We start from the raw sequence: 27,910 nt of genomic DNA on the forward strand, positions 1-27,910 counted from the left end.
CATTTCCGAAATTGCGCTTTCAAGGTGCGCGAAGGGATCTGTCTGTCTGGTGCTGGTTAACTTACCTTCGTTGTCCAGGGGACATATTTCGAACTTTATCCCCTGAGGCATAAGTATGGGCATTTGAATGTGTATAGGTATGCAGAAATATGTTGTTTATTATTTAAATATTCAGATTTAAGATCAATGTGGCTGAGAAGGAGCATCCGTTTCGTCACAACTGTGATTGTAAATGGCGATCTATGAAAGCAAAGTTACGTTACAAAAATTATCATAATCATTCATGATAAATTGATTGTTGTTTTATGGTTAGATCAGATGCTTATTTTAATATTGTAACTATATTATTAATATCATTTTCAACAGCATATATTACTTTTCTATTCGAAGAAGTTGGTATATTTTTTCACGAATATATTACACGTATCATGTGTTGGAATGCCATCCATGATAAATAAATTATGTTTGTAAAATGTATAGAATCTAGGCCTAGAGAGATGAAGTCAGAAAACTGTCAGTGTCAAAAACAAAGTCTCAACTAGGCTATAATGCCAGTGGTTTATTAGTCCATGCTCTGTAGGTATTATAACATAAATACCAACAAAACACTAAACTAAATTTATGGCACTGACAGAAAGATATTGCAATTTTTCATTTATTAATTACCATCGTTGCATGTACTAATACTATGATGATATGTAGAATGTATTTGTAAGCTTATTGACATTGTCCAGCAAATTGACTGATTATTCAAATAAGGTAGTAGTTACAACCTATGTAGTTCTGATGGACTTTTCTTGAGTGAAACATCACCGTTGACATGACTCCCAACTCCAAGTCCAAGCTTTGAAGGTACAGTGTCAGTAGAGAGGCTTTTCAAGGGGAACTAAGTGTAACAGTGTCAAGCAATTATGCTTTAATCGAGCCAATAAATAATTGTACATAACTTATTTTAAAAAAAAGTAAACAAAAGGGATATACACATGTATGTTAAAAAAAATTTGCTTTAGGCTGCTGCACATTCCTCCTTGTCTTGTCAGTGGTGCAGGACAGAGTTCCTGGCAAGTAAAGTTCAGGATTTAGGTGTTTGAAATGGTACGAAAAAAGTAAAGTACATCTGTGGACTTTTTGGCGTGCAGATCCCATGGACTTGACAGTTGGAATTTGAAGAAAGAGTAGGCGGAAAACTTTGATGTCGGTCAAGATTTCCGATGTACATGTAGCAGACTGCATGGTGGTACTAACTCCTACCTGTCTTCATTAGCCCGGTTGGTGCAGAAAAGTATGACATTAAACCCCATTTCAATTTCATTGCCATACTTGAAAAACGAAATCACTAAAGAAAGGCAATTAAAAATAATATTATAGATGTCAAAATGTATTTCAATGACTCAGGTTTTTATTATTTGTTTCGGATCTTCAGTTGAAACACATATTGTTTTCATAAGTGTTTTTATTTTTATTTTTTTGGGGGGGGGGGGGGGGGATTGGGGTATTGAGTCGGTTCAAAAAATAATCTCTGATTTCCCATATCTTGGTTATTTCTCAACAGATGTTCTTTGGGTTTTCATTTTTGGATTGTTTGAACGAATCCTATATGGGCTCTGACTGACGGGTTTTCGAAATTCGGAAGTTCTCTCGATTAATATTAGCATCAAAATTTTTTCGGCATTCAAGATGGCGTATCGCCGTCACTATTTGATATCAAGTTGAAACTTGTTAGAAATAAAGAACACATCAATGCTTTCAAAATGACATATTCAAAAATTTTGTGACCACTTCCGGAAATTACTGAGGCCTCCGATTTTTCCCGAACATGAATAGTTCTCTCCATTTTGAAAAAAAGACCAATAGGGAGATATGGTGGTGTTAGCCCTAGATATTATCTTTCATTCATGCACCTTGTTCGATAACATTTTCAACCGTTTGGCCGCCATATTGGATTTGACAAAAAATCATCAAATTCAATCTGATTAAAATACAGATCTATATTTCGTTTCGTTTTTTTATACTTTTGATGACCTATACTACTCACTACATGAAGATCTGACAAGTTATAGAGGGAGTTCATGTCAGGGGTCAAACGAGCGGCTTTTGACCCTATGATGTTAGACATTGATTAATCAATCAGCGTTGACGTTTCTAGTGGTTTACCCACAGTTCCGTGCGTAAAAAGGCCAAGAACTCACCGTAACAGACCGTTTCATTGGCTAATCCCTCACTTCACCCAGAACACGTCAATGATAACAACTCTTCCAGATCCTAGTGTAGTAAAGACAAGTAAAACAAAATTTTGAACTGTAAAAACAAAACCAAATAGGATCTGTGTTTTAATCAGATTGCTTCAAATTGATATTCAGCCGTCAGTTTGATTCCGATTTTCGAAAAAATTTTGTTTTGAACCTACACCAAATGGCAACAATCCTTAGAGAATCAATTTTTGAATTTTTATTTCGTTTACTTCAGGTTTCACTTTGTATTTTCTTCGACTTTTCAACATCTATCTGGTGACCTAACCCTTTAATGACCCTTGACCATTTCATATATGATGACCCTCATGTCTACTAACAATTAATATCAAAATGTTCAGTCTCGAAGTATAACTTCCGATTTTATTAAGAGTTCAAAATGACAGGTTTTTCCACTTAAATAGGTATTGGATGTTATTATACTCAATACTTCATGGTGTAACTTGAATGTTGACGTGACAAGGCGTAAAGTGACATACAGAAACGCGTCAGTACTCCATTGAGTTCTATTTTATTTTTAAAATGTAATTTATTACTACAAATAGGTTTTAAGTTCTATAGATAAATAATACTGTAACCCAGGTATCATTTAATCTTGTGTATCTAGCACTAATTTCTTTCACATTTGTTTAATATCCAATCTTTGTTTAAAAATTCGTAAAAACGTTTAAAATCACAAAAAATCATCTAATTTGTACTTGTGTCCAGTTTAAAGCTGACTGATTAATTTTGATATTAAATGAGTGTCCAATTTACAAGTATTTAATTTCCTGACTACGGTTCAAAAATTAATCATTATACATCATTAATCAATTGAGTTGTTTATTTTTTTAACAATAATTGAGAAATTAAACACTTGTAAATTGGACACTCATTATCAAAACTGAATGGTCAGCTTTAAACTGGACAGAAGTACAAATTAAATGATTTATGGTGATTTTAAACCATTTTTACAAATTTTTAAACAAAGATTGGATATTAAACTAATGTGAAAGAAATTAGTGCTAGATACACAAGATTAAATAAATGATACCTGGGTTACTGTGTAGATTCAATAACTTGTAAGATTAGTTACTATGGATATGTTTTAAAACATATTACAGTCCCAGATTTCACAGGTCGCAGTAATTAAAAGTGGGTTTTAAATTTAACTTTGTAAAACACATTACAAAATGTTACAATATGGCCAGTTGGCCTGAGTTGGGCACTACTGAAGTTGTACCTGATCTTTTTAAACTTTGTGTCAGTCTTTATATTATAAATAAGCTGATAATAAAAATACCGAAAAGCAAATCACTGGTTTGAATGTTTGTCAGATAGTGACAGGTACATGTAGCATATTTCGAGGTTTGGTACAGTACAATTGAAGTAGGCCAACAGAACTAATAGTTTACCTGAAAAAAACACGGAAGTTTTGCGTGGAATTTAGGATGACCACTGTAAACAAGAGAACCTCATAAATACATCTAACACTGTACTACTGTAGTTAAAAGAAATTCTATTTATATGTAAACCAAAATGGAAATTCATTTGAAAAATTTAGTTTCACATGAAAAAACCCTCTGGCTTATTTTGTAAAAATAATGTTCACCCAATGGACCAGTTTAAGCTTATTTTTCAGTATTTGTATAATGATTAGAATAGGTTGCGTGTAAACTGGTTTTGTTTGAACTATTTATTTACGTTCATGGCTTGCCAATTTGTGAGAGTAAATCAATACATGTAACATAACACAACAGGAGAGTTCAGAAATAGTGAGATGAAGATCCATGTGTATTTATGGATGATAGAAAGTCCAGTTTTCAACTTAAATTTACTGCATACATTTACAATGTGTTTGATCATATTGATACAGCATTGCATAACAAGCCACGAAATTTCAAATTCTGGCATAACCAGAAAAATGGTTGCACTATTTTCATGTTTTAGTAGCCAGATTTCTATGGTGCTATTATTCATATCCACTTGCAGTGAATGTATTTGTTAAAGAAATAACTTGAATAATTTATATTTTATATTTAATATTATATTTTGAGGTTATGTGTTTATGACTTTAATCCCACGGTGTCCCCATTTAAACATTAGAAAAATTTATTCTACTTCACTAAATCCCCATATTTTAAGTAGCTAGCTGATTGACTTTTTATTAACAAGTAATAATTGACTTGTTGTAATTGATCAGAAAGTAGATACAGCCTCACTCATATGCCGGGTAGCGGTCAAAGTTGATGACATACATACAGGTCATTGGTACCAGGGTACAGAATGGCTATAGTGAAAGGAACATGTGTAGCAAATTCTTTGGAAATATAGCCGACATGTTAAATAGTTGAAATATTTTTGTATTTGAAAATCCAAAGATACTTTAGGTACGCTTTCAAATGTTTATGGCATAACTAATCATTTAAAGAATTAGGGAGGGGGGGGGCATTTTTAAATCAACCTGCTTGCAACTGGTCAATACGTGATGTCAAAATATGTGATCTGTCAAAGTACCATCACAGTATAGAGGTCGCATATTTTTGAGCTGGCGCAACCGCAGGTAACTGAATGGTATCATTTATGTGAAATTTTGTGGCCTGCATAATGTCATAGTAAAAAGTTGATCAAATAGATTCATTGGGATTTAATTTAAGTGGTAATACAACATTCTCAAAAATATGTTGATGAATTGCAAAGAACATTCTCTTTATTTCAGGATTATAAAAAGTGGAATAAAAATTGATTTTAAGTTTGCCGAGTATAAGATTTTAATACTTTTAATAAAACCAGATTACCAAAATGGTTCTTTCACAAAGACAGAGAGATGAGCTGTAAGTTGTACTAGTATTAAGAGTAGATTATCATATATTACATGTATATATACATATGTAGACTGTAGTTATAGGTTACCAGATATATCTTTATCATTTCCTCTACATACTATTATCACAGAAGAGAGGAAGTGTTTTCTTAGTCAAATAAATACAGTTACATGTATTGTCGTTCATTGCATTCAGTGTTGATTTCTTTCTTGAGTGCATCTCCAGTAAACACAATGAATACACAAATACAGAGTAATTCCTGCTAAAATGACCTTAAATGGATTCAATTAGATTAAAAAGTGGGCTAGAGTTGAACGGAAAAATACATTTGTGATGTCGGCTTGTATGTCTGCAGCGAAAGCCAAATGTTGACAGATTTTGAGTTTATCATATATCTTGGTAAATAGTATTGTAATCACAAAGAATTAACATTCCCTCAAATTAGTCAAATGACTTTAAGAATGTTATCACAGAATAAACAATTGGGCTAATAATGTCATGATCAATTATTACCTATAGTGAATATAGACGAAAAGAGATCTAACGACTATGGTGTAAGGCTGGCAGAAAGTATTGATATCGATACAGTTTTAAAACAACAATTATCGCGTAATTATAGGTACATGATTTGTAAAAAGAAGTCCATAAAAAATAATCCTTATCACTGTATTCTTTGCAACGCGTGCTTGGGCCTAGAACTGTAATTTTAAAAAACAGAATAGTCATAATTAAACACACACGTTTTGTTTTTTCACGAGAGGTGCCAACGCTGAGAAATGTCGGCTGCTTATGATGAGAGTCTGGCATGTCGTGTTGTGACATAATGGCACAACATATTGTGGAATATTGAAATTATGGCTCTCACAGTGACCAAGAGTCAAAAACATGAATTAATCCACTATTATTACAAGGCGTTCTGTGCGCATGAGAAATGAGAAATCACTGCAAGAAATAAACTGTTACGGGGAAGCCCGGAACTGGATGAAGGCTCTGTTTCATGTGATCAAAGGGAAATACATGTAACTACATTTTACTCATTATTATTCAGGTCATACGTGACAAAGATATGCGAGCGGTGGCAGTTCTGTCTTCCAAATAAAGTAACTTTGTTGATCAAGTTTCTACACCTTGGTTTTGCTATGGAATGCTATTATTTCATTGTCAAATCAATGAAACAAATTCTACATGTATGCAGAATATTACAACATAAACTCACATATAATTCGTTATTCATGTACAAATTATGACTGTTTTCAAACAATTTTAAGTCAAAATAATTTGCCGATATTATCGATTATTGATCGATGGATAGTCGACGATAATCGATACTTGAAACCAGTATCAATTGCCAGCCCTACAATGGTTTTGAACATTTAACAAGAAAGGTGATAATGATACATAATGACAGACAGTGAAAACATTATAGGATAAAACTTAGTGACCAACATATATTTAAGTTATATTTGCTAAGGAACTGCCAAAATACATGTATAAAATATAAACTCTCTTTTATCATATTGCAAGTGATTGTCAGAAGGTAGAGGTATGATCTTATACCTTACACTGTTACTATTATTATAAAGTTAATATTTGTGTGACAAAATGTCCAAACTCTGCAAACGTTTTAAAAATGTAATTATTATAATTGTTTTATATTATAGTAATAAAGCCATTGCTGACTATCTTAGTTCGAATGGATATGTCAATGCATTAGGAGAATTCCAGAAGGAAGCCAATATGGTATGATTATTTTAGCTCTTCTACAAAAACTTCACTGCGTAATCATGATTCTCAGTATTGTGTATGAGAACAATATATATATATTTTTTTAAAATCTTTTGTTCTTTCCCTCTTGCTGAGTTATTTTAATAAAAGTATTTTAAGAATGAATGAGAAGTGTTTTAATTGTTGTACTTAAGAAGGATAATGATGTCATTTTAGTTGTATGAAGGATAAAGCTATATACATTTTGATTGTCTAAATTAAAATAGAATATTTTATTATTTTTTTCAAGCTGAAATTAAATACCTGCATGATATCTTTGGTCCTTGGGACCTGTATTTGATTTGAATTTAAACAATTTTATCAAATGATTGTTCAAATTGTAGTCTCTATTTTTCGTCCGAAAGTAAATAGCTATGTGGCCATCCACAAGTTCCCAAATTTAAACAAAAAAACAAAAAAACAAAAAACTAAGAAGTTTGAGCCGTTATAAAATAATTTCCATGAACGTAAAAACTTATCTATTCCTGTATTTGCAATTTATTGCGCTCGAAATAATATTTCTTGATTTCTTTTGTAGTCTAATGATGTAGAAAAGAAATATGCTGGCCTTCTGGAGAAGAAATGGACATCTGTAATCAGATTACAGAAAAAGGTAAGCAGTCAAATATATCAAATAATCATATAAATAAAATTTAGGTGTAGTTTTATTTCCAATACACATACAGATGTAAAAATTAGAAGAAAAAAAAAACAGTTGGTACATGTAAATCTGGCAGAGTTTTGTTATAGAAAAATGGATAATGTGTGATAGTCTTTATCCACTAAATATGAGCCATAGTCATACATGTAAATATAATGAGATATAAGAGAGGGTATTTTTTTCGTTTTTATTTTCCTCTATCTTCCATTTTTCTCGACCTTTCATTTTCTCATATTAAAATTCTGGCATGGTGTATAAAAAAAAGAATAATATTATATTAATCAAGGTCATTTCATTCCATTAAAAGTACTTCATGTCTACTTAACATTTGTATGTTATAGTAAACTTCGCATAAGTCGGATCTAAGTAGACTGACCAATTTTATCCGAGCTGAGCGAAGATCCGAGTTATCACCCTGTATGTTCAGGAACCGTCCTATTGAATCCTTGTTGAAATAAAATCGGTTCCCAGTCAGTTTTACTGGTCAACTTTTTACTGCTAAAAGGTCGTGTGTCAGTCTCTGAACGCCTGTACAATGTAAAGGAACATTTTAGTGAGAAAATAAGAACTTGCTTACCTCACTGGAGTCAGTTTGTGTAACACAACATGCTGTTAAAAATGCGTCCCCTTCGGTTTTGGCGAATGCCAGTGAAGTCTAGATGTGGGGTGGCGCATGGATTTACGTGACTAGGCCATATAAGACGAAACGAAATTTAGGTAAGCTGTGGTGGGGAAAAGTTAGAATCTTTGAAAATCTGAGAAACTTCAGTCACTTATTGCTTTGCCTAGCCCAATTACAATCAAATTTTTTCAAAATTTTCAATTTTGTTTCGTCTTATATTGCGAGTTGTGTAATTTATGCATTGTCCTGTATTTTGGATTTCAATGGCGTATGCCAGGGCATGTGGCGGAGGGTTACATATTTTAAACAGCATGTTGTGAACATACTGCCGATCCGACTTAGGCGAAGGAAAAAAGCCGGAATTAGATCAAATGCACCAAACATTTTGATCCGTGTTGAGCGAAGATCCCACTTACGCACAGAAATTTAATAAGAAAAACATGCAGGATGAAAGGATCCAAACGATTTAATCCGAGTTGAGCAAAGATCCGACTTATACAAATCCGACTTATGTGAGGTGTAGTGTATATATATACAATGATTAGAGTTTCCCATAATTTATATTATCGGTTACAACATCAGTACTTGCCGATAATTGGCCATTTTTAGCGATATCCAAAAGTCAGTATACAAATTATTAGTATTGATATTTGTATCGGGCCAATAGTTTTACTAAAAGTTTCAGATATCAGTTTTACCGATAACCTGCAATAATGATTTACTGTATTATAAAGCCAATAAAATTTTTAAATTGATATATGGCCTGAAATAGATACCAAAATCACAAGAAGTACATGTAGCCGTTTTATTTGAAATTGAAATTTACATATAACCTGTTGTCAGTCTTGCAACAGAAACTGACTACACTATCTGTCTTTTAATGTTTTAGATTAATATTATAAATGAGATTGTTAATTTTCAGCTCGACAGTTCATTTCATATTTTGTTTTAGGTTATGGACCTAGAATCTAAGCTGACAGAAGCTGAAAAAGAATTCAGTATTGGAGCTCCAACCAGAGATAAACGTAGCCCTGCCGAATGGATTCCCCGTGCCCCAGAAAGATATTCACTGAGTGGCCATCGTAGTCCAGTTACTAAAGTCTTATTTCACCCGGTATTCAGTGTAGTAATATCAGCCAGTGAAGATGCTACTATTAAGGTATGGTAATAAAAGTATTAGTTTAAACGAGATTATATTCAGTGTTCCATGTTATAAATCGTCAGAGATATTATTTTAATCCATTAATTTTATTCCTTCAGATATGGGATTATGAAACCGGTGATTATGAAAGATCATTAAAAGGACATACAGATTCAATTCAAGATATAGCATTTGATCACACAGGCAAACTGTTAGGTAATTTAAACTAGGTTATTTTCCATGATGTAATATTTTATCAGCTAGTTGAAAGTGGTCTACTCTGTTTACAATAATGTATTTTACAGTTGATATCACCTATTTGGTATTCAAGAGCAATATCTACAGGGCTATCTCATATGTAATTTTATTACGTTATTTTTCATTGAGTCCTGTCATAGCTTTTATAAATAAATTCAGTTGTTGCAGGGTTCTGGTCTTTAATGATATCGTATATTTACAGCTTCGTGCTCGGCAGATATGATGATTAAACTATGGGATTTTCAAGGATTTGAATGCCTGAAAACTATGTTCGGTAAGTAAAATCTTCATCATTTGACACCCTCAGTGAATTTGTAGAACACCATTAGATAGCCTTTTTTTAAAATCTGAATTTTGGGGATTTTAATTTCTAAAAGTAAGAGGTAGGCAGCACTGTTTAGTTTTAATTATTTTTTGAATATATGGATATATTGTCTTACAGATGTATGTAGGTAGAACTTGCAAGACCCATCCGATGCTTTCTTTAAATATTTTTGTGATTTCTGTTGTTTATTTTCTCTGTGACAATAAAATTATTTATGTGACAACTAAGTATATTTTTCAAAGGATTGTGGATTAATCAGTCGAGATATTGAATTTGTTAATATTTTATAATTTTTCATTTCATCTATTATTTCAGGGCATGACCATAATGTTTCGAGTATAACCTTCATGCCAAGTGGTGATTTCATTGTTTCTGCATCCAGAGACAAAACTATCAAAATGTGGGAAGTTGCCACTGGGTAATTACTCATATTTATTTATATTTATACATCTTCATCAATGTAACATATATTCCATGTCGGGTTTAGTATGCATTATATGAGGTTCTACACCAACCTGGACAGCACTACTTCATTATGTAACAACAGATCATTAGCTATTATGCTTGCTAAATCTAGTCACTGTATTTGGACTATTTATAGGAGGTAAACACGCTTTAATCCACTGTTGAGCAATGATGCTTACTGAATTTAGTGACTTAATATGGACTTTTAAAGAAAGTAAACAAACTTTATCTACAATTTTAAAATTGGAGTAAAGCAAAAGCAGGGTTGGAGAAATGATTTGCCTTTAAAGAAAGTCAGAAATATGCTAGTCTTGTTGAATAAGAAATGCAAGTGTAAACATCAGAATTAAATTATGTATTTTCAGCTATTGTGTAAAGACATTTACAGGCCATCGTGAGTGGGTCAGGATGGTGCGTGTAAATAAAGATGGTTCGCTGCTGGCCAGCTGTTCTAATGATCAGGTAATAAATCTCGGTATAGTTTGCCCAATACATCAGTCCATGGTGATAAGCATTTACATTGTGTTAAGAGAAATTGTCTTAATAATTCTTTAGATCAAACTATAAATCAAGGCAAGAATTTTATGTGAATAAACTTGTAAATCTACATGTATAAATATCCAAGACATTAGTAATAAAGAGAAGATAACCTATTGATTAGGTGAAGAGTCAATAATAAAGCATTATTATTAAAGGTTAGAGAATAACATGTTTTACAGACTGTTAGAGTATGGGTTGTAGCTACAAAAGAATGTAAAGCTGAATTAAGAGAACATGAACATACTGTTGAATGTATAGCTTGGGCTCCAGAAACAGCATACCCATCTATTGGAGAAGCAGGTGGCGCAGATGTAAGTACTAATTTATATTTGAAGAGAGTCCCGAGACCCAGTGACAATAGCCTTGTGCACATATCTACAGGTTTAAAAGAAATCATGCTGTTTAGTTTATTGTCAAAGATGTGCCTATCCAAATCAGAGGTTGTACAAAATACAATCCCTTTTCTTTTCAGTTTTAAATAATTATTTAGAGATTTTGAAACCTTTGATAGTTGCATGTTTTATGATATTTATTTAATGTTTTAGGCAAAGAAATCAAGTGGGCCATTCCTTATATCTGGTTCTCGTGATAAGACTATGAAGATGTGGGATATAAGCAGTGGACTTTGTCTCTTTTCATTGGTAAGAACACATTTACATAGAAAAATACTCTAAACATTTTCCGATATCTTGCTTCAGTGAAAACTGTAATCTTCAAGAAATTTCTTTTTACAACTTAATTCTGGTTTTTAAAAGACATGTATTTATTTATAGGTTGGTCATGATAATTGGGTACGAGGAATTGTTTTCCATCCAGGAGGACTTTTCATACTTAGTGCTTCTGATGATAAAACTCTTAGAGTCTGGGACATCAAAAACAAACGTAACCACAAAACTCTGGAAGCACATTCACATTTTGCTACATCTGTAGGCAAGTATATTATAGATTTAATCATATATTAAACATAATAATAGGTAAATGTTAATCTCCTATATATACTTTGATGAAATGAAGAAAACTTGGGTCACAAATCTCACATTTTTGCAAGTTTTATTTCCAAATGTAAGGAACATGAAAGTGTGTTGCTTTCAGATATTTATGGGATTCTCCAGATCCTATTGCTTTCAATCCACACTAAAAAGTCATGCAAACATTAGTGACATACAACTTATTATTTCTAAAATGGCCAAGTTGTATTGAGTGAATGTTAATTCCCATTTTGCTCCATCAAAATGAGAAGAGTTGTGATGTACGTGTAAGTAACGCAGAACCATTTTGACTAAAAAGTTCTGTGTAACGCCTTTAAGTCCAACCTTTGCAGATCCTTATTCATTTACTAGTATCAACCATGCTCAACCCAAAATCATTTCATCAGAGACAAGAGAAGTTTTATTTTTGTTTAGAAATGTGGAAACTATATTAATAGCAAATCATGAGATCTTCTTCAAGTCCTTTACAAATGTAAATGTGTTTGTGTTTATTACTTTCAGACATGCATAAGAATTCTCCGTATGTAGTAACAGGGAGTGTTGATCAAAGTGTAAAGATATGGGAATGTAGATAAATACAGTCACCAGTATATCTGGTAGATTTATCTCATGTATAACATCTAGTGGTTCATAAAACAGTTGATATATTTTACCTTACTTACTGTACACTATATCTTTAACATCATTTAAACACTGGATTTAATTAAAGTGCTTACTTTACACTTCAATATTTATTTATGAATTAATTGTATTCATATGATAAAATATAATATATTACATACTTGGGTAAATTATTTGAATAATCAACTGTTTTAAAAACCTGTGTTAGTTAGAGACGATGGACCACACCACTGACTATCAAGGTGACCCCTTTTCTTTTACATGTGTCTGCCAGTTGTTATTCTAAGTTTGTATCTTAAATAAAATGGTGATATTTTGTGGCTTTTTGTGATGCTCATATTCACCCAGTGTTCAAGTATGCTTTGATAGCTTGAGAACACTGCAAACTAATTATATGATTGAATAAGATATTAGATCCAGAGATATGACAACTAGGTACTGTAGAAATCGTGATGGTTTATGAAGAAAGCAAGAAATTATTTATCACTGTGATATATCTGTCTAGAGGTTATACAGATTATGAAAGTCTCCTGAATTGTCTACTGTATCTACAACGATATTGTAACATCTATGATTTAATCCAACTGTCCCTAAATATAATCCCATTCATCATGAAAAACCATAATAGTAATAGCTAGGTCACAGGTGATAACTTAGAAATCAAACGCATCACCTCCAAGTTTGATAACGATACACAATTATACTACTCTAGTCTAAACTTGTAATTTCTAATTTACCTCATAATATAATCCTTAATACCTTAATAAAAAAGAACAAAGATATTAATCTGTTATAGTAACTGATCGTCATTTGCACTTTTCAGACAATGACTTAAACTTAAACCATGTTAAAATGTACACAAATTAAAATTTTAATTAAGAAAGCAAACTATCAATGGTACAAATGTTCCCAGCTTGGATTCCATCGGATCAAAAACGAGGCCCATCAAAAGATTTCAGGTGGCAATGGCTTGTGTGACCATATCTTGTATGTTGTCTCTAGTGGATGCCGAATGTTAACAATTTTTTAATTCATAATATCTTTGGAATACTTAATGGAATTGAATTATTTTTGGACAGACATTCCTTTTAGAGATTAAACTCTCACAATATTATGACGATCAGAGACTTTAATTGATGGAACAAATCAGTATATGTATGTAGACATTAGGAAAATTTCTTAGCCTGCTTACCAACTTTATAAAATCCTCTTAAAAAATTTGTGTGAATCATTGAAATCAGAGAAGACACTGTATGTTGACTGATACTGTTGACTACTTTCTATGTATGTAATAATTAAAAAACGGAATGTGAAGGTTAGAATCATAGATGGCTTCCTAGTAACTTTTACTGTTTGTTAGTGGGCTATATATTATATAAATTTAAAGTCCAAAGCAAGATGTCTTGCACAAGCAATTTTATATCTATAAATTACCACTCTTTTCGAATTTCTATTGCATGCAATAAATAAAATTGTTTGTAAAAGGGGTGACGGTTGGATTTTAATTTTGACTATTCATCTTTTGTTTTTCTATTATTTATCACGAGAAAAACAATGACTACCACTTTTATTTTTCGAATCTATGATCAGTCAAAGTTTACATCTTTTAAGATCATTTTCGTAAATTGAAAATCGTCAAATTTCCCCAAATACTATGGACTATGTTTGCTTTTTGTCCTTGGAACAAACATACATACTATTTAATAAGTGTTATAAATTAAATGTTAGAGCTGAATTAACAACCAATATATGTGCTTTATATTTGTTATTGTATATATTTGTACATTTTGATTTATATTTTTGTCTTTGCTTTTGTAATTTATTTTTTTCCACGTAGTGCTCAGAATTATTTATGGTGTTAGGAAATTTATTTTATTTTATCAAATAGACTATATTATTAAATTAAGAAAGAAATCTATTCCAGTGATATATCAATATTTTATCTAATTACAACATTCAATGTTTAATCCATTTAAAACTTACAATAGAAATGAATGACACCGAAATAAGTAACAGAAAAACTTTATAGGACTAGTTGTTTTATGTTTTAAGAAAAATCTACATGATGATTTAAAATAGATTTGTTCATGTACAAGCTTGTCGTAGGGTTGTTCGTGGACCATATTTTAACCGGATTAGGATTACTTCATGAACATGAAATATATATTGTCCTATTTAATTAGGGATAGAAGTTATCTTAGGCATAGTAGATAGTGTGATATACAACTGCCAGTAATATCAGTTTTATGCATAATCTTAATACTTGGGTATAGTCACTTGAATTAAAGTAGTTCTTCTAGATTCAAAACTTAAGAAGTGAAGATAATTCTCACTTGAATTGTACATAGAAATGTTAGTTTGGAAGAACTACTTTAAACATAATAGATATTCCAAGTTTTAAAGGGTGTTTGGTATGGACTGCATACCTCTCATAAGGCTTCTATAATATATTACAGTACTACAAACCTATATTTGCTTTAATTAACATAATTGTTGTTTTTTTTTTGTAATTATTTTTTTTTTTTTTTGTCACAGTTTTGACCGACCTCACTTTGTAATTTTCTCTGTCTCGATAATATATATATATATATTTAATAAATCTCCAGATAGTACAAGTTGATTAAAAGGAGGATTTTTTTTCTCTTCCAAATTTTACCTTGGTCAATAACATTCAGCCATTTAAAAATATGAAATGAGTGAGGAAGGTCATTTTTTCTAGATCCTCTCCATTGATAAGAAATTTGCTAAAAATAAAATGGCCCTCCCACCATTGGATATCTTTAAATAGAAATCTATTACCAGTACATAGTATGATTCATTTAATAATTAATTGTCATGCATTAATATGTAGTTTCTAATGATTACTAATAAAAGTATCAATTAATCTAAACAGTGCTAAACAATTTCAAACCCTCTTTATTATTCTTTTTTTAAATTGGAGATTTATACCATATTTGCATTTAATAGAAATTTTAACTTATGATTATAAATACATTTATTGATTACTTAGTGTATAATGTATTTTATGTTACTGAATATTGTCCTACACCTAATAAGTTCTATGTGAATAAAGTATTAAAAAAAATATATATATATTGGACTTGTATTTTCTGTATCCAGCTGATAAGTTTCTTTCTTGATACAAAAGTAGTCCAAACAGTATATATAGAGGCTGTTGCATATTTATTGTAGGTAATAGGAACATTCCCCAAGACTAACTGCAGTGGTGTGTCACAAGGTAAATTTTACCCCAACGTTTCCACCTTCTCTTCTTTGGATTCCAACTGTCAAGGGTTCTTTTACGTACACAGGACGATTCAAATGATTAGACACTGCTCCTTGCCAAAAATAAAATGCCTCAGCCAGTGGCTCCACAACATAAGAAATTGATTGTCTTCTAGCATACGAAACTTATGCTGTCTATATCTACAATTAACAACAGACGCCAAGCTGGTTGAATGGCATTTTAATTGCTACATCGATGATTGTAGTCAAAAACACTTGGAGACTATTGAGAAGTATTTATTCTGCTTCCATTTAAGGGAGGAGGCTATCCGAAAATTTTTATTCTGAAATGTTAAAGCTATCGAATTGAAAATAGTACAAGTAGTTAGGAAATGTAATAAACAAGGGACAAATGGCATTAAAAAAAATGTTCTTGCCAGGGTAACACATTTTTGGGGAAAAAATTATGAAAAACGTAGGTACACTATATCTCTGTAACTAATTAAGATATCTTCGCCAAATTTGCAGGATATATTAACTAATATCTACCACAGAATCAAACAGAAAGCAATTTGAATTATTAATATTTCAAAAGTTATCAAAATATTTCTCCAAAGACAAAATATTGTGGTGAAGCAAATGTTTTAAACACCATTTTCCAACAAACTAAAAATTAAAGAAAAACTCTCTGGTTTTGAGGTCATCATTAAAGAACAAGCAGTCCGAAAATGAGACATTTATCTTTATTAGTGCCAGAGATATGGTGTACCTACATTTTTCATACTTTTTCCCAAAAAATGTGCCAGAGATATGGTGTACCTACATTTTTCATACTTTTTCCCAAAAAATGTGTTACCCTGGCAACAACTTTTTTTCCCTTATTTTTAATGTTAGTGTTTCCTTATTTATTACATTTCCTAACTACTTGTGCTATCTTCAATTCACTAGCTTTAGAATTTCAGAAAGCATTTTTCGGGTAGCCTCACCCCTTAATGAAACTGAATATGGTTATTTAGTCTGTGTGCATGTACAATGGATTAGAACCACACTACAAAATAGTATACCGATTTTGAATATGATAGCCTATTATCGGCCCATTCCAATCGTTAGACACTGTTCCTTGCCAGGCCCCTCTGTCTTGCACCACTTGCAAGTATTTATTCTGCTTCCATTTAATGAAACTGGAAATGGTTATTTAGTCTTTGTGTGCAAGAAACACTACAAAATAGTATACTAATTTTGAATAAAACGGCCATTCAGGGCAGAGATCCATGCTCAAAGTAGATAGTTCTCTGTGTGCAGAATGGGGTTTGAACCACTACCAGTAATAAGCTTGGCTGTTCAAAGTCATCTAAAATTGTTAAAAATCAATAGGCTTCACTGCATATAAATTTCAAGTCAACAGGATGATAACTTAACCTCTACAGCATCCACAAAATATTTCAAATTGTTCAAGAGTGATAACAGCTGTGACAGGAATAATCGGAAATAGGCTTTTTCGTCTTATGACCTTAAACACTGTGTATAAATTTAAAGTCAATCAGATAATAGCTTTTGCCTCTAAAGCACCCAAAAGATTTTTCAAATTGATCAAGGGCCATAACTCTGAGAGTAATAATAGGATATTGTTAACAGTAAAAGGCTTCATCATCTCATCAACATAAACAGTGTATAAATTTTAAAGATTACGTTCCTGTACAAACTGCGTGATTTGACGATGTATTTGGACCAAAAACACATTCAAAATTTTGCTACAAATCCTTCTCAAAACACTGTTTAGGTGAGGGAATACCCCTGCTATAAAAAATCTATTAAAGGAGGTCATGTTTGTGTCACGTGACGAACTACCGAGCAACGGATGCGAAGTCGGAGGTGAATTCATTGCATACACAAGACGGTGTTGTCGTTAATCGCTATCCATTTATCATAAATATCGAAGTGTAATTAAATTCTCGGATTATCCACTGCCCACGCCTTTTTCCGTGATTTGTATCTCAGAAAGTGTTGTACTCTAACTCTTCATAAAGTTTATCAACATGTACATCAAGCGCTCAATCTCCGCATGCAACCTTTGACGTCACGCGAGCAGGCATTTTTGTCCTGTATACACTCCATGAGTGTTATTGCCATACTTTTATTGGAAATAACCACCCGATAAATACTTTTCTGGGAACGTATCTTTAAATCATTTTGATGACGACTTTAGCCTCTGTAACATCCATCCAACATAGGTGACAAATAAGCGCATTTCAATGTGGGCATATAAAAAAATTAATGATTCATTGGTTGTATTTTAGGTAAACTTTTTCCACACCATAAAAATCTTTCAAATATATCTATTTATCATTACAAACTTAAAACCAATAACTAGATAACATGTAACTCCAACTGTTTACAATTCTATAATGGATACATACTCAGTATTTGATGAATTGATTTTTTTATATGCCCTTTTTATTATCTGCATTTTGTTTTTTGCCATTTATTCCCAAAAGTTTGAAAAGTATATTTTGTTAAATATTGACCAGAATTAAAAAACAAGCCTGATCTTCCAAAATCTATCTTTTAAACAAGAAATATGTAAAGAGAAAATCCCGAAATTGAAACAATATTTGCACTAATAGTTTATCAGATACCTTTCCCGAATGCATTGTTATTTTCATATTTACATACTTGGTCTTTAAGGGAAGATTTCAAGAAAACATTCAAATTATATTTTGTTTTATCTAGATGATAGGTCTTTGTACATATCACATATTTGAAACTTCTATAGTTGCATGAAAACATACCAAAAATCACCGGCAACTTCCAAAAAACAAAGATGTACAAAATTTTGGTTTCTTGCTTTTATAATAATAGAAGATAATATAGTATTTTTTCACAATATAATAATATTAAATATCAAAGTAATTTTTTACATGATTCATAAACAAGATATAATCTTTTCTATACTACAAGTATATACAAAAATTATACAAAAATATCGCCATCTGTCTTTAACACATTTCAATTAGATGGTTCAAGTTTCTGAAATCATAAAAAGATAAATATACCGAAATGCAATAAAAATGCACCACTGATTTGACTTTTAAGTCCTGGCGAGACTCTCGCCGCGAGAGATTATGCAGCCAAGATTGATTTTAGGCATTGTAGACTGGATATGATAACAACAAACAATGGAGTCTATAACAACTTGAAATGGAAGGTAGGTATATGGCTTATTAATCACAAGTCAGTTATGTGTGTCCATCTCTAGTAGCCACATATGCCATGAAATGCTGCTGCATGAAAGAGATAAGCCTCAGAATGGCTGCTTGTGGGAACCCTATTCACCCTCCTTACAATAATGCTGCTTCCAGTGGCTGTGGTACTCATTAGGGTGTTTCACTTGTTTTGGAATTTCTATGGTTTCTACCCGTCACCTAAGTCCACTTGAGGTCAAACTTACACCGTAATATTTTCAGAATTTTCTTGCCAAAAATGGGTGCCGACGGCCATTTTTTCTAAAATTGCAACTATTTTCTGGATTTTCGGACGTTTTGAGCTTGACAGATCACTTAGAAAGGTCAGGTATAGCTTGTAATGTATCTATTTTATCCTTTTCAGGTATGTAGAGTCCATTTCCACTATCTTAAATGAGATTGTCAGAATCCAAGATGGTGGAAATCCAGGATGGCGCCCCAAATCATCTATTTTCGTGACATGGAAAAGCATTTTTCAAAGACAATGTCATTCTGAACATCATTGTGTCTCCGATAATAAACTTTGCACTCATAAAATTCAATATCGGGGCCAAAATGATGTTCAGACTGACACTGAGCTACCTTTGGGTGAAAATGGCGGAAGGTAATGACTGAAGGCGAAGTTCCGATGGAGTATATTCACCATACTATGAATCTGGCAGAACTATGACTGAACCTGGAAATTGTTTACAAAGTTGTTTTTTTATGATTGATTTTAGTAGCCTAAGGTGTCATCTTTCAGAATGTGATGGGTGAACCTCGGTAACCCTTGAGCGTTTTGAGAAATTCAAGATGGCATCCAAGACGGCCGGCATTTCACTAAATACACTGAGATCGTTCATTATGTTGTGGGGTCATTAGATGATAGTAAAATCCAAAATTCCAGATAATATGGCCCTTTAACTCGTTAGCAGCGGTTGGGAGCCATTATTTCAGCAAACCAAATTACATCTAGAGACAAACTATATTTCTGGACATAGGAGCACAAATTATATATTTCTGGATACAGGAACATATGAGTGATACAATAACACTACATACATGCCTATCAGGAGCACGCTAGCACAAGATGTTTTTTGAATATTTAAAAAAAAAAAAAATTCTACCCGCAAAACACGAAAATAACTAGGTAATATTCAGTTTAATCCTCTAGTCGTGTTTCTGGCTGCATCCTGTGACAGCGCAAGCGCAAAATACTGTATAATCTAAGCCATCCCTAGTGTAGCTACAAGCACGCGTACTACATGTCACTCTTCCATCCACATCTGATGAGCCACGTAACAGACTCCGGAGCACGTTGACCAGTTGTAATGTTCTCAATTTAGTGTCCTTAACCCAGCAATATAGTTCCTGCGAATTACGATCTTCCAGTCAACGCCACACAATGGCTTGGTGATGACATCTTTTTACGTTCCCTACACATGCATCATTCTTTGGAGCAAAACTACATGGTTTAAGTGGGGATGAAGACGACACATTTCCCGTTTTGGATGTCTATACCCTCCAATGTGTTTCAGGCAGCGATTTGAAAGAGCTCTGTCTATAACAAGCTTCTTACAATTGAATCACCAATCGAGGAAAGAACAACCGTTGACATTGGTTCAACTTCTAAGAAACATATGTCCAATACCATTAAATCATCAATCAAGGAAAGAACAACCGTTGACATTGGTTCAACTTCTGAGAAACATATGTCCAGTACCATTGAAATCCTGCCAGCTCATGCTTTAACTGGATGTGACACGGTTACGTGCTGTTACGTCTTGGGAAAAGGAACAGCTTTGAAAATGGTGAGAGCTTGATTGTATTCTCTCTTTAGACGCTCTAATAGAATCTGTGCTTGCACAGGCCACTGTACATGTCGGCTGGTTATGGACAAAGTTCTAGCAAATCGATGTCTGAAACACGCTGGAGGGTATGGACAATTGGACGTCCAAAACTGAAATGTATGGTCAGCATCCCGCCACCCAAACCATGTAGTCTTGCTCAACGAATGATGTATTTGCAGGGAACTTAATCCGGAACTGTGGGTGAAGGTTACAAAATTGAGAACATTACAACCGGCCAACTTGCTCCAGAGTCTGTCATGTGGCCCTGGAGCTCCTGATAGGTATTATGTGGTGTTATCATATCACTCATATGCTCCTATGTCCAGAAATATAGTTTGTCTCTAGATGTAATTTGGTTTGCTGAAATAATCGCTCCCAACTGCCGCTAACGAGTTAAAGGACCATATTATCTGGCATTTTGGATTTTACAATCATCTATCTAATCACCCCACAACATAATGAACGATTTTAGTGTATTTAGTGAAATCCCGGCCGTCTAGGATGCCATCTTGAATTTCTCAAAACGCTCAAGGGTTACCGAGGTTCACCCGGCACATTTTGAAAGAGGACACCTTAGGCTACTAAAATCAATCATAAAAAAACTTTGTAAACAATTTCCAGGTTCAGTCATAGTTCTGCCAGATTCATAGTATGGTGAATATACTCCATCGGAACTTCGCCTTCAGTCATTACCTTCCGCCATTTTCAACCAAAGATAGATCTGACATCATTTTGGCCCTGGTATTGAATTTTATGAGTGCAAAATTTATTATCAGGGCCAAAATGATGTTCAGAATGACATAGTCTTTGAAAAATGCTTTTCCATGTCACGAAAATAGATGATTTGGGGCGCCATCCTGGATTTCCAACATCTTGGATTCTGACAATCTCATTTAAGATAGTGGGAATGGACTCTACATACCTGAAAAGCATAAAATAGATACATTACAAGCCATACCTGACCTTTCTAAGTGATCTGTCAAGCTCAAAACGTCCGAAAATCCAGAAAATAGTCGCAATTTTAGAAAAAATGGCCACCGGCAGCCATTTTTGGCAAGAAAATTCTGAAAATATTATGGTGTAAGTTTGACCCCGAGTGGACTTCGGTGACGGGTAGAAACCTTAGAAATTCCAAAAAAAGTGAAAAGTGAAACACCCTAGTACTCATATCCCCTTGAATTAATGCAATGAACTGTTCTTTCGGCATATCTTTGCATTTTCCACAGAACGGTAGGAGTTGTTCTGACTTTAAAAGTCACATTTTATGTCTGTACCATAAAATCGTTATTTTCAACAGTCCCAATCTATCAAATTCAATTTTTTCTTTGAGAGGACTGATTTGTGGTGCTGTTAAGTGAGCATGAAAACATCATTCTGGCGTGTTATAGCCGTGATCTGATTTTGTTTTACTCAGAATTTCAAGGTTAAAGTGTATATATCAAACAAGATATAGAATCATTCATTTGTAAAAGTCGTGCCTTTTCAGTATATATGATGAAGATTTACAACTATGAAATGTTTCCATGGCTGGATTCAGGGCTCACACTGGGTTTCAATTTTTTTTCCCATGATAAGCTGCTAGGCCACGAAACATACGCCCATAGCAGATAAGTCGTCCGGACAGTCAACAACGGTTGTCACATATTTTTTCTTTTGTAAGTAATGGCAACATTTACATGTACAACACAATAAAATCTGATTATGAGTAACAACCTCTACAACCTTTCAAAGTGATCAAGGGCAATAACTTTCGCAGTAATTATCAGAAATCGTTGAAAATCAACAGACTTCTTCGTCTAATGACCGGACATTAACTTCGGCCTCCAGAGCGTCCACAATATTTTTCAAAACGATCAAGGGCCATAACTCTGGCAGTAATTATAAGGAATTGTTAATAATCATTAGGTTTCCTCGTCTCATGACCTAAAAACACTGTGTTTAAATTTAAAGTAAATTTAGTCCCTAGAGCGTCCACAAGCAATTGTGGACACCAAACAGACGGATGGACTGACGGACGGGGGCAACGGCAATATACGACCACATCTCAATGTGGGTGTATAAAACTGTACTATCAACATTAGTTTAAACATGATTAAATAAAATGTGATCAGTTTAATCAAATGAAAAGAAAGATATAGAAATCAGGGTTTACTTACAACTGCTTGAATATTCCACTTTTTTGGTTTGGGTAATCTAAAAGACAAATCAAGAAACAAAATATTAACATTCTTGATCTTTTCCCCAATTTGATTAATGAAATCAGAATAAAGAAATACATAACTAGAGTACACTATCATTAATCGGGCTTACGTTGATCTTACAACTGAAAGCAACTGGCGCTCCAAATTCAGATGCTCTCAGTTGCTGATTTGCTCGACGTAAGCACACTTACAACTAGCTGAAAGCAGTTGCTCCCAGTTGGAGAGTTGACATAAGCCCCGCTTTACAGGCATCTTTTGTCATTTCTATTAGTATTAGACAGTGAAATAAACTTACGGTCTTTCTGGTGAAAGTAAAAATACAACATCATCATCAAAATTAGGTCGCTTTTCATTGGCCAGATCTGTAATAAAGATTGTTAAATCTTATTTTTCCAGGTAGAAAATTATCTTTGATTTCCATAGATATTAAATTAAATCCATGTCATTAATTGTTTGAATAAATATGATAAGAAGTTGTTTCATGAGTCATAAGAAGTGAGTCATGATTTGTTTAGATGCTATCCAGGCATCTACCAACTCAGAATATTAGAGGGGGCCACAGTAAGATGGGCCTGGCACCTAGACACTATTAAAGATACATTATGGGAGATTTTTATAAGGAGTTAGCCATTCTTGCTATAACAGTTCAAAAATAGATGATGAAAGAAGAATATATTGAGAATTCTGAACATAGGTATCACCAGTGTAATTTTTGACTAGAAATGGGATTGAATTCCATCTTCACCGATTCTTATGGCCGATCGTTTGATTGACAGGCGTTAACTCCACCTACATAATCTCTGCTGTCTTTTGTCTGCTGTCATCATATCCGAATTTGTGTTTTACCTTTTTGGATTTTTATAACAATTGAGCAAAATGAGTGAGGGGGTAAATTTTCATTCTTACTTGTATTTTGGGCATGCATTAAATCAAAAGAATATAGGACATAATATTATAATACAATTATGATAAATCTATAGGTATACACCAATGGCATCGTGCCTGCTATTGGGGAAATAAAAAATATTCTTATTGATATTATTAAGACAGAAGACCTGTCCGTCTGTATTAGTCATCACACGGTCTCCAGGAATTGTATAATTTGTCATTATCTGTGTTTAGTTTATTGCACTTTAAATAGTTTAGATGTCATTTGTTAAGGCATCGCTCAACAGTGGCCTCCCTCGCTTCGTACATTTAGCCTCGATCTGGGAGTATGACGTCAACGTAACGGTTAATCTTCGCTCAGGACGCCATTTAAAATTAAATCAGTCAACGAAATCCTGTTTAAATCCAAGCTGAATCCAAGCCATCCGTGGGTCTACAGAGTTGATTTTGTGCTTGTTGTGTAAATAAAGATCTAATCTATAATTTTTATGACATCTGAAGCCTAAATAAAGACTTGCAATAATCAGATTTAGCTCTTGCATAATGTATGTTTAAACCAACACATTTACCAACCTGGAAAACAGTCACATCTATGTTTGCATAAAAGTCTTCTCTTATGATCCAAATAGAAAGATTGCAAAAGCCTATTCAACCATACAGGAGGAAGCTTCGACTCTCCTGGTCTTAGTTAAAGAACTAAGATAATACTACATACTACTCTGGATGGCTATGGTTGTAAATTCAGCTGACAAATATGTAAGAGTGTGACATTTTGTTTTCACAAGATTAATTTGTCAATTTTGTACATAATAGATTCATTTTTCATTCTAGAAACATAAAAACCAGTAATTTAAAATAAAACTGTACCTGAATCATCACCTAATGGAATAGGTGAAGGTGGTATCAATGTTACATTCTGATCAATAGCAAATGTTATATTTCCCAATGCACCTAAAAAATATATACTCTTTCTTAAAATTATCCAACAAAGTTAACAATTAAGAACTGACATTCCTGACCTCAAGCGTCAAACAGAATAATCTGCGAAACAGAGTATTTAGGGTTTAGCACACAGGTTCCAGAGGTATATGACTCAATACACAAGGAAAACCACAAGGTCATTCTTATATCTACAGTTATCTGTTTGAATAACATTTTATTTCCATTGTTAAATATGTCATAACCATATGTAGATATTATTAAACTGCAAATTTCATTGAGTTTAAGTGAAAAATATCATTTGTACTGTAAATACAACAGTTTTACTCATCAGAAGAGTTATCATGATTGTTTTATCATCTTCTGATTGACAATGTTTTTTATGTTGTCATCTGATTTCAGAGGGTGAAAGATATAAAGGAGATAAGAAACCAACCACTTGTATATGGCTAAAACTGCATCCTTCTTTCTACAAATTACTTAAAATATTTCCTTGATAATAATTACAAACTAATTATAGTGATTATAGATTTAGATGATATAATTATGATGGTACCTGCTGGTGTACTAATAGCTCGAGATCTAGTTGATCTATTGGTTGTTGGTGTCTTGTTATTACTGTCAGACATTTCCTGAGAGAAATAAAACAACAGCAAAATTAAACATTTGACTTTTTAATAAAACAAAAATATTTTTCTGAGAAAAATGAAAAAATAACAAAATTAAATATCTGACTAATATAAAATAATAAAAACATTTATCTGCAGTTTGGCCTTGACAGCTGTACTGTTTTGTATACAACAGTAAAACAGAAATGTTACAGCTATGTAAACTCTGCAATTGATTAGTGGCATCATGTGTTCCAAGTAAGCATAACCTGCATTCATGACACTCACCACTACATGTATGATACTTAAAACTCTAGAATAAGTAAATTATTATAAGACACATGAAAATAATATCTAAACATGACCAGCAAAGCCGAGGCTTACATTTTCGAAAATTATTTTAAAATAGAATGTCTAGAAAAGTCATTAAGCAGTACCTGTGTTTGAGGACTACTGTTATCTTTAGAATTTTCATCAGCCCATGTTACACCAGATTTTCGTCTCTCTTTAGAAGCTGGTGAATTTCTAGCAGTTTTAACTTGCTGTAAGCGTTCTATATTTTTCTTAGCAGAATTAAATATAGCTGCTGACAGCAATGGTTTCGACCTATGGAAAACATAATTATATTTAATTAATACAACAACATGTGTTATTTTTATTATTTCTTTCCACTCATATGTTTAATTTATTCAAGAACATGGTCATAGGTATCTGTGTGAATCTTAGAATCTGATCTGTCCAAAGATTATCTGAGGCCTTAAACTTAAAGACCAAGGATTTTCAACAAGGTTTCCATAAATTTCAAATATTCAGAATTAATTTCCTATGTAACACAAGCAAAAACGTTTTTTAAGCGAGAAATTAATTTTTATTAAAGTCAAAGTGATGTAATTGGTTCAACATGTTCGCTGGTCTTTATAGTAAGCATATGGATTTGCCATAAGTTTACCGCTGTATTTTGTTCATGCATCGTCATTTGGCCAACAATCTTATCAAAGGGACTGTTTCTTAGGATATTATAAACACGATATCATGTTTTTTTTTAAACTTTTAATACACAAATCCTTTGGATAAATTCACTCATACTAAACAGTACGCTGTGACCCATTTCACACCTCATGGCTAATTAAAATTTGTTTTGATTGTTTGTCTCACGAAAACAAGACTTATGTACCCACTGAGGAATCTGCAAAACGAGCAGAGTTAAGGTACAAAATTTATTCGAAAAATGTATCAAGAAAGATTGTGATACCTGTAATAAATTAGACCAAAACAACTACTTTATTAGTGTTAAAACTGGTGGATGAATGAATGAAATGGATTTCAGCCTCTAAAGTGTCCACGAGATATTTCAATGTGATCAAGGGCTATAACTCTGGAAGTAATTATCAGAAATCGTTGAAAATCACTAGACTCCTTCGTCTCATGACCTTAAACACTGCGTATAAACTTTAACTTTAGCTTCTAGAGTGTCAACAAGATATTTCAGAGTGATCAAGGGCCATAACTCTGACAGTAACTATCGCAAATCGCTGAAAATCAAAAGGGGTCTTCATCTCATGACCTTGAACACTCTGTATACATTTAAAGTCAATCGGATATTAACTTTAGCCTCTAGCAATTGTGGACGCTGGATGGCCGGCCGGATGAGGCGACGACAATATACGACCACATTTTAATGTGGGTATATAAAAAAAGTGCTCCACCGCAGCTATTTATATCCAAAATGCCTTTCTTAGTATCACCTTCGGTGGAAGCGGACGTTAAACACTAAGAAAGAAGACTTTCTTAGTAAAGAAAAACAGACATTGTTTAGAATGATATAGGCAATCTTAAATAATACTCCTTTTCGCCCCTTCTGCAAAACTGTTCATTTTCCATTTCGCTTAGATCTCAGAAACAGTAAGAAGCGATAGAGTTCTGAATACTGTTTTTGTCATGAAAATTTTGAACAGTTAGCACTTATAAGTACTGCGTGTGAGTTGCTGTCTTTACGGGATAAGGGATAAATATGCAAAGTTCCAAAATGATCCATTCAGAATTGCAGCCTGTAGACGATAAACACAAAAACTGGGCGTGGCTCTACCCCTGGTGGTTGGATATGGAACAATATTATAGGTACAACCCTGTTATTGAAGTGATTGATATGCTCAATTTGAACAAAATCTGTTAATAATTACAAAAAATTACAAAAAAGTGAGTGTTCTACTGTTAACCAAAATATGGTGTTAGTGCTTCTAGAGTGAAAAAAAGTCATTTTACTAAATAACAGTTTGTCCTAGAATTTTTGTGACAGGTCTTTTTTTTTTTGTACTTGATGGCACTACTTAATACCAGGAAAAATAAAGCGCTCCGCTGAGGCTACTTTAAAGTCAAATGCGTTTCTTAAATTTGTCTATGATATCACTTCTGTGGAAGCAGATGTTAAAGCACCAGGTAGTAGTAGTAGTAATAGTAGTAGTTTCTTTTAAAAATAATAAAGAGAAACAGATGTTGTTAATAATACTATAGGTCTTATCATTGGTGGATTTGAAATGCT

The 27,910-nt window shown here is 32.9% G+C and overlaps 2 protein-coding genes across 4 annotated transcripts in view; one reads left to right on the forward strand and one right to left on the reverse strand.

The window, feature by feature from the left end:
- On the forward strand, window positions 1–15,526 carry LOC126823402 (lissencephaly-1 homolog). The gene is made up of 13 exons (XM_050552219.2): window positions 1–137; window positions 4,948–5,062; window positions 6,715–6,793; window positions 7,356–7,430; window positions 9,053–9,259; window positions 9,361–9,457; window positions 9,702–9,773; window positions 10,140–10,242; window positions 10,655–10,751; window positions 11,009–11,140; window positions 11,375–11,470; window positions 11,603–11,759; window positions 12,320–15,526. The coding sequence occupies exons 2-13, from the start codon at window positions 5,031–5,033 to the stop codon at window positions 12,391–12,393; spliced, it is 1,221 nt and encodes a 406-aa protein (XP_050408176.1). The 5' UTR covers window positions 1–137; window positions 4,948–5,030; the 3' UTR covers window positions 12,394–15,526.
- Window positions 15,527–17,216: 1,690 nt separating this feature from the next.
- Window positions 17,217–27,910, reverse strand: part of LOC126824700 (condensin-2 complex subunit D3) — a 52,480-nt gene continuing 41,786 nt past the window's right edge. For all 3 annotated transcript variants that reach the window (XM_050554024.2, XM_050554023.2, XM_050554025.2), the window contains 6 exons: window positions 25,809–25,977; window positions 25,320–25,395; window positions 24,692–24,775; window positions 23,232–23,298; window positions 22,892–22,928; window positions 17,217–18,691 (listed from right to left, as the gene is read on the reverse strand). In XM_050554024.2, the coding sequence (XP_050409981.2) occupies window positions 18,671–18,691; window positions 22,892–22,928; window positions 23,232–23,298; window positions 24,692–24,775; window positions 25,320–25,395; window positions 25,809–25,977 (454 nt within the window). In that variant the 3' untranslated portion in view covers window positions 17,217–18,670. The remainder of the gene's footprint in view (window positions 18,692–22,891; window positions 22,929–23,231; window positions 23,299–24,691; window positions 24,776–25,319; window positions 25,396–25,808; window positions 25,978–27,910) is intronic.

This window comes from Patella vulgata, chromosome 6 (genome assembly GCF_932274485.2).
Source record: "Patella vulgata chromosome 6, xgPatVulg1.2, whole genome shotgun sequence".
Lineage (NCBI taxonomy): Eukaryota > Metazoa > Mollusca > Gastropoda > Patellidae > Patella > Patella vulgata.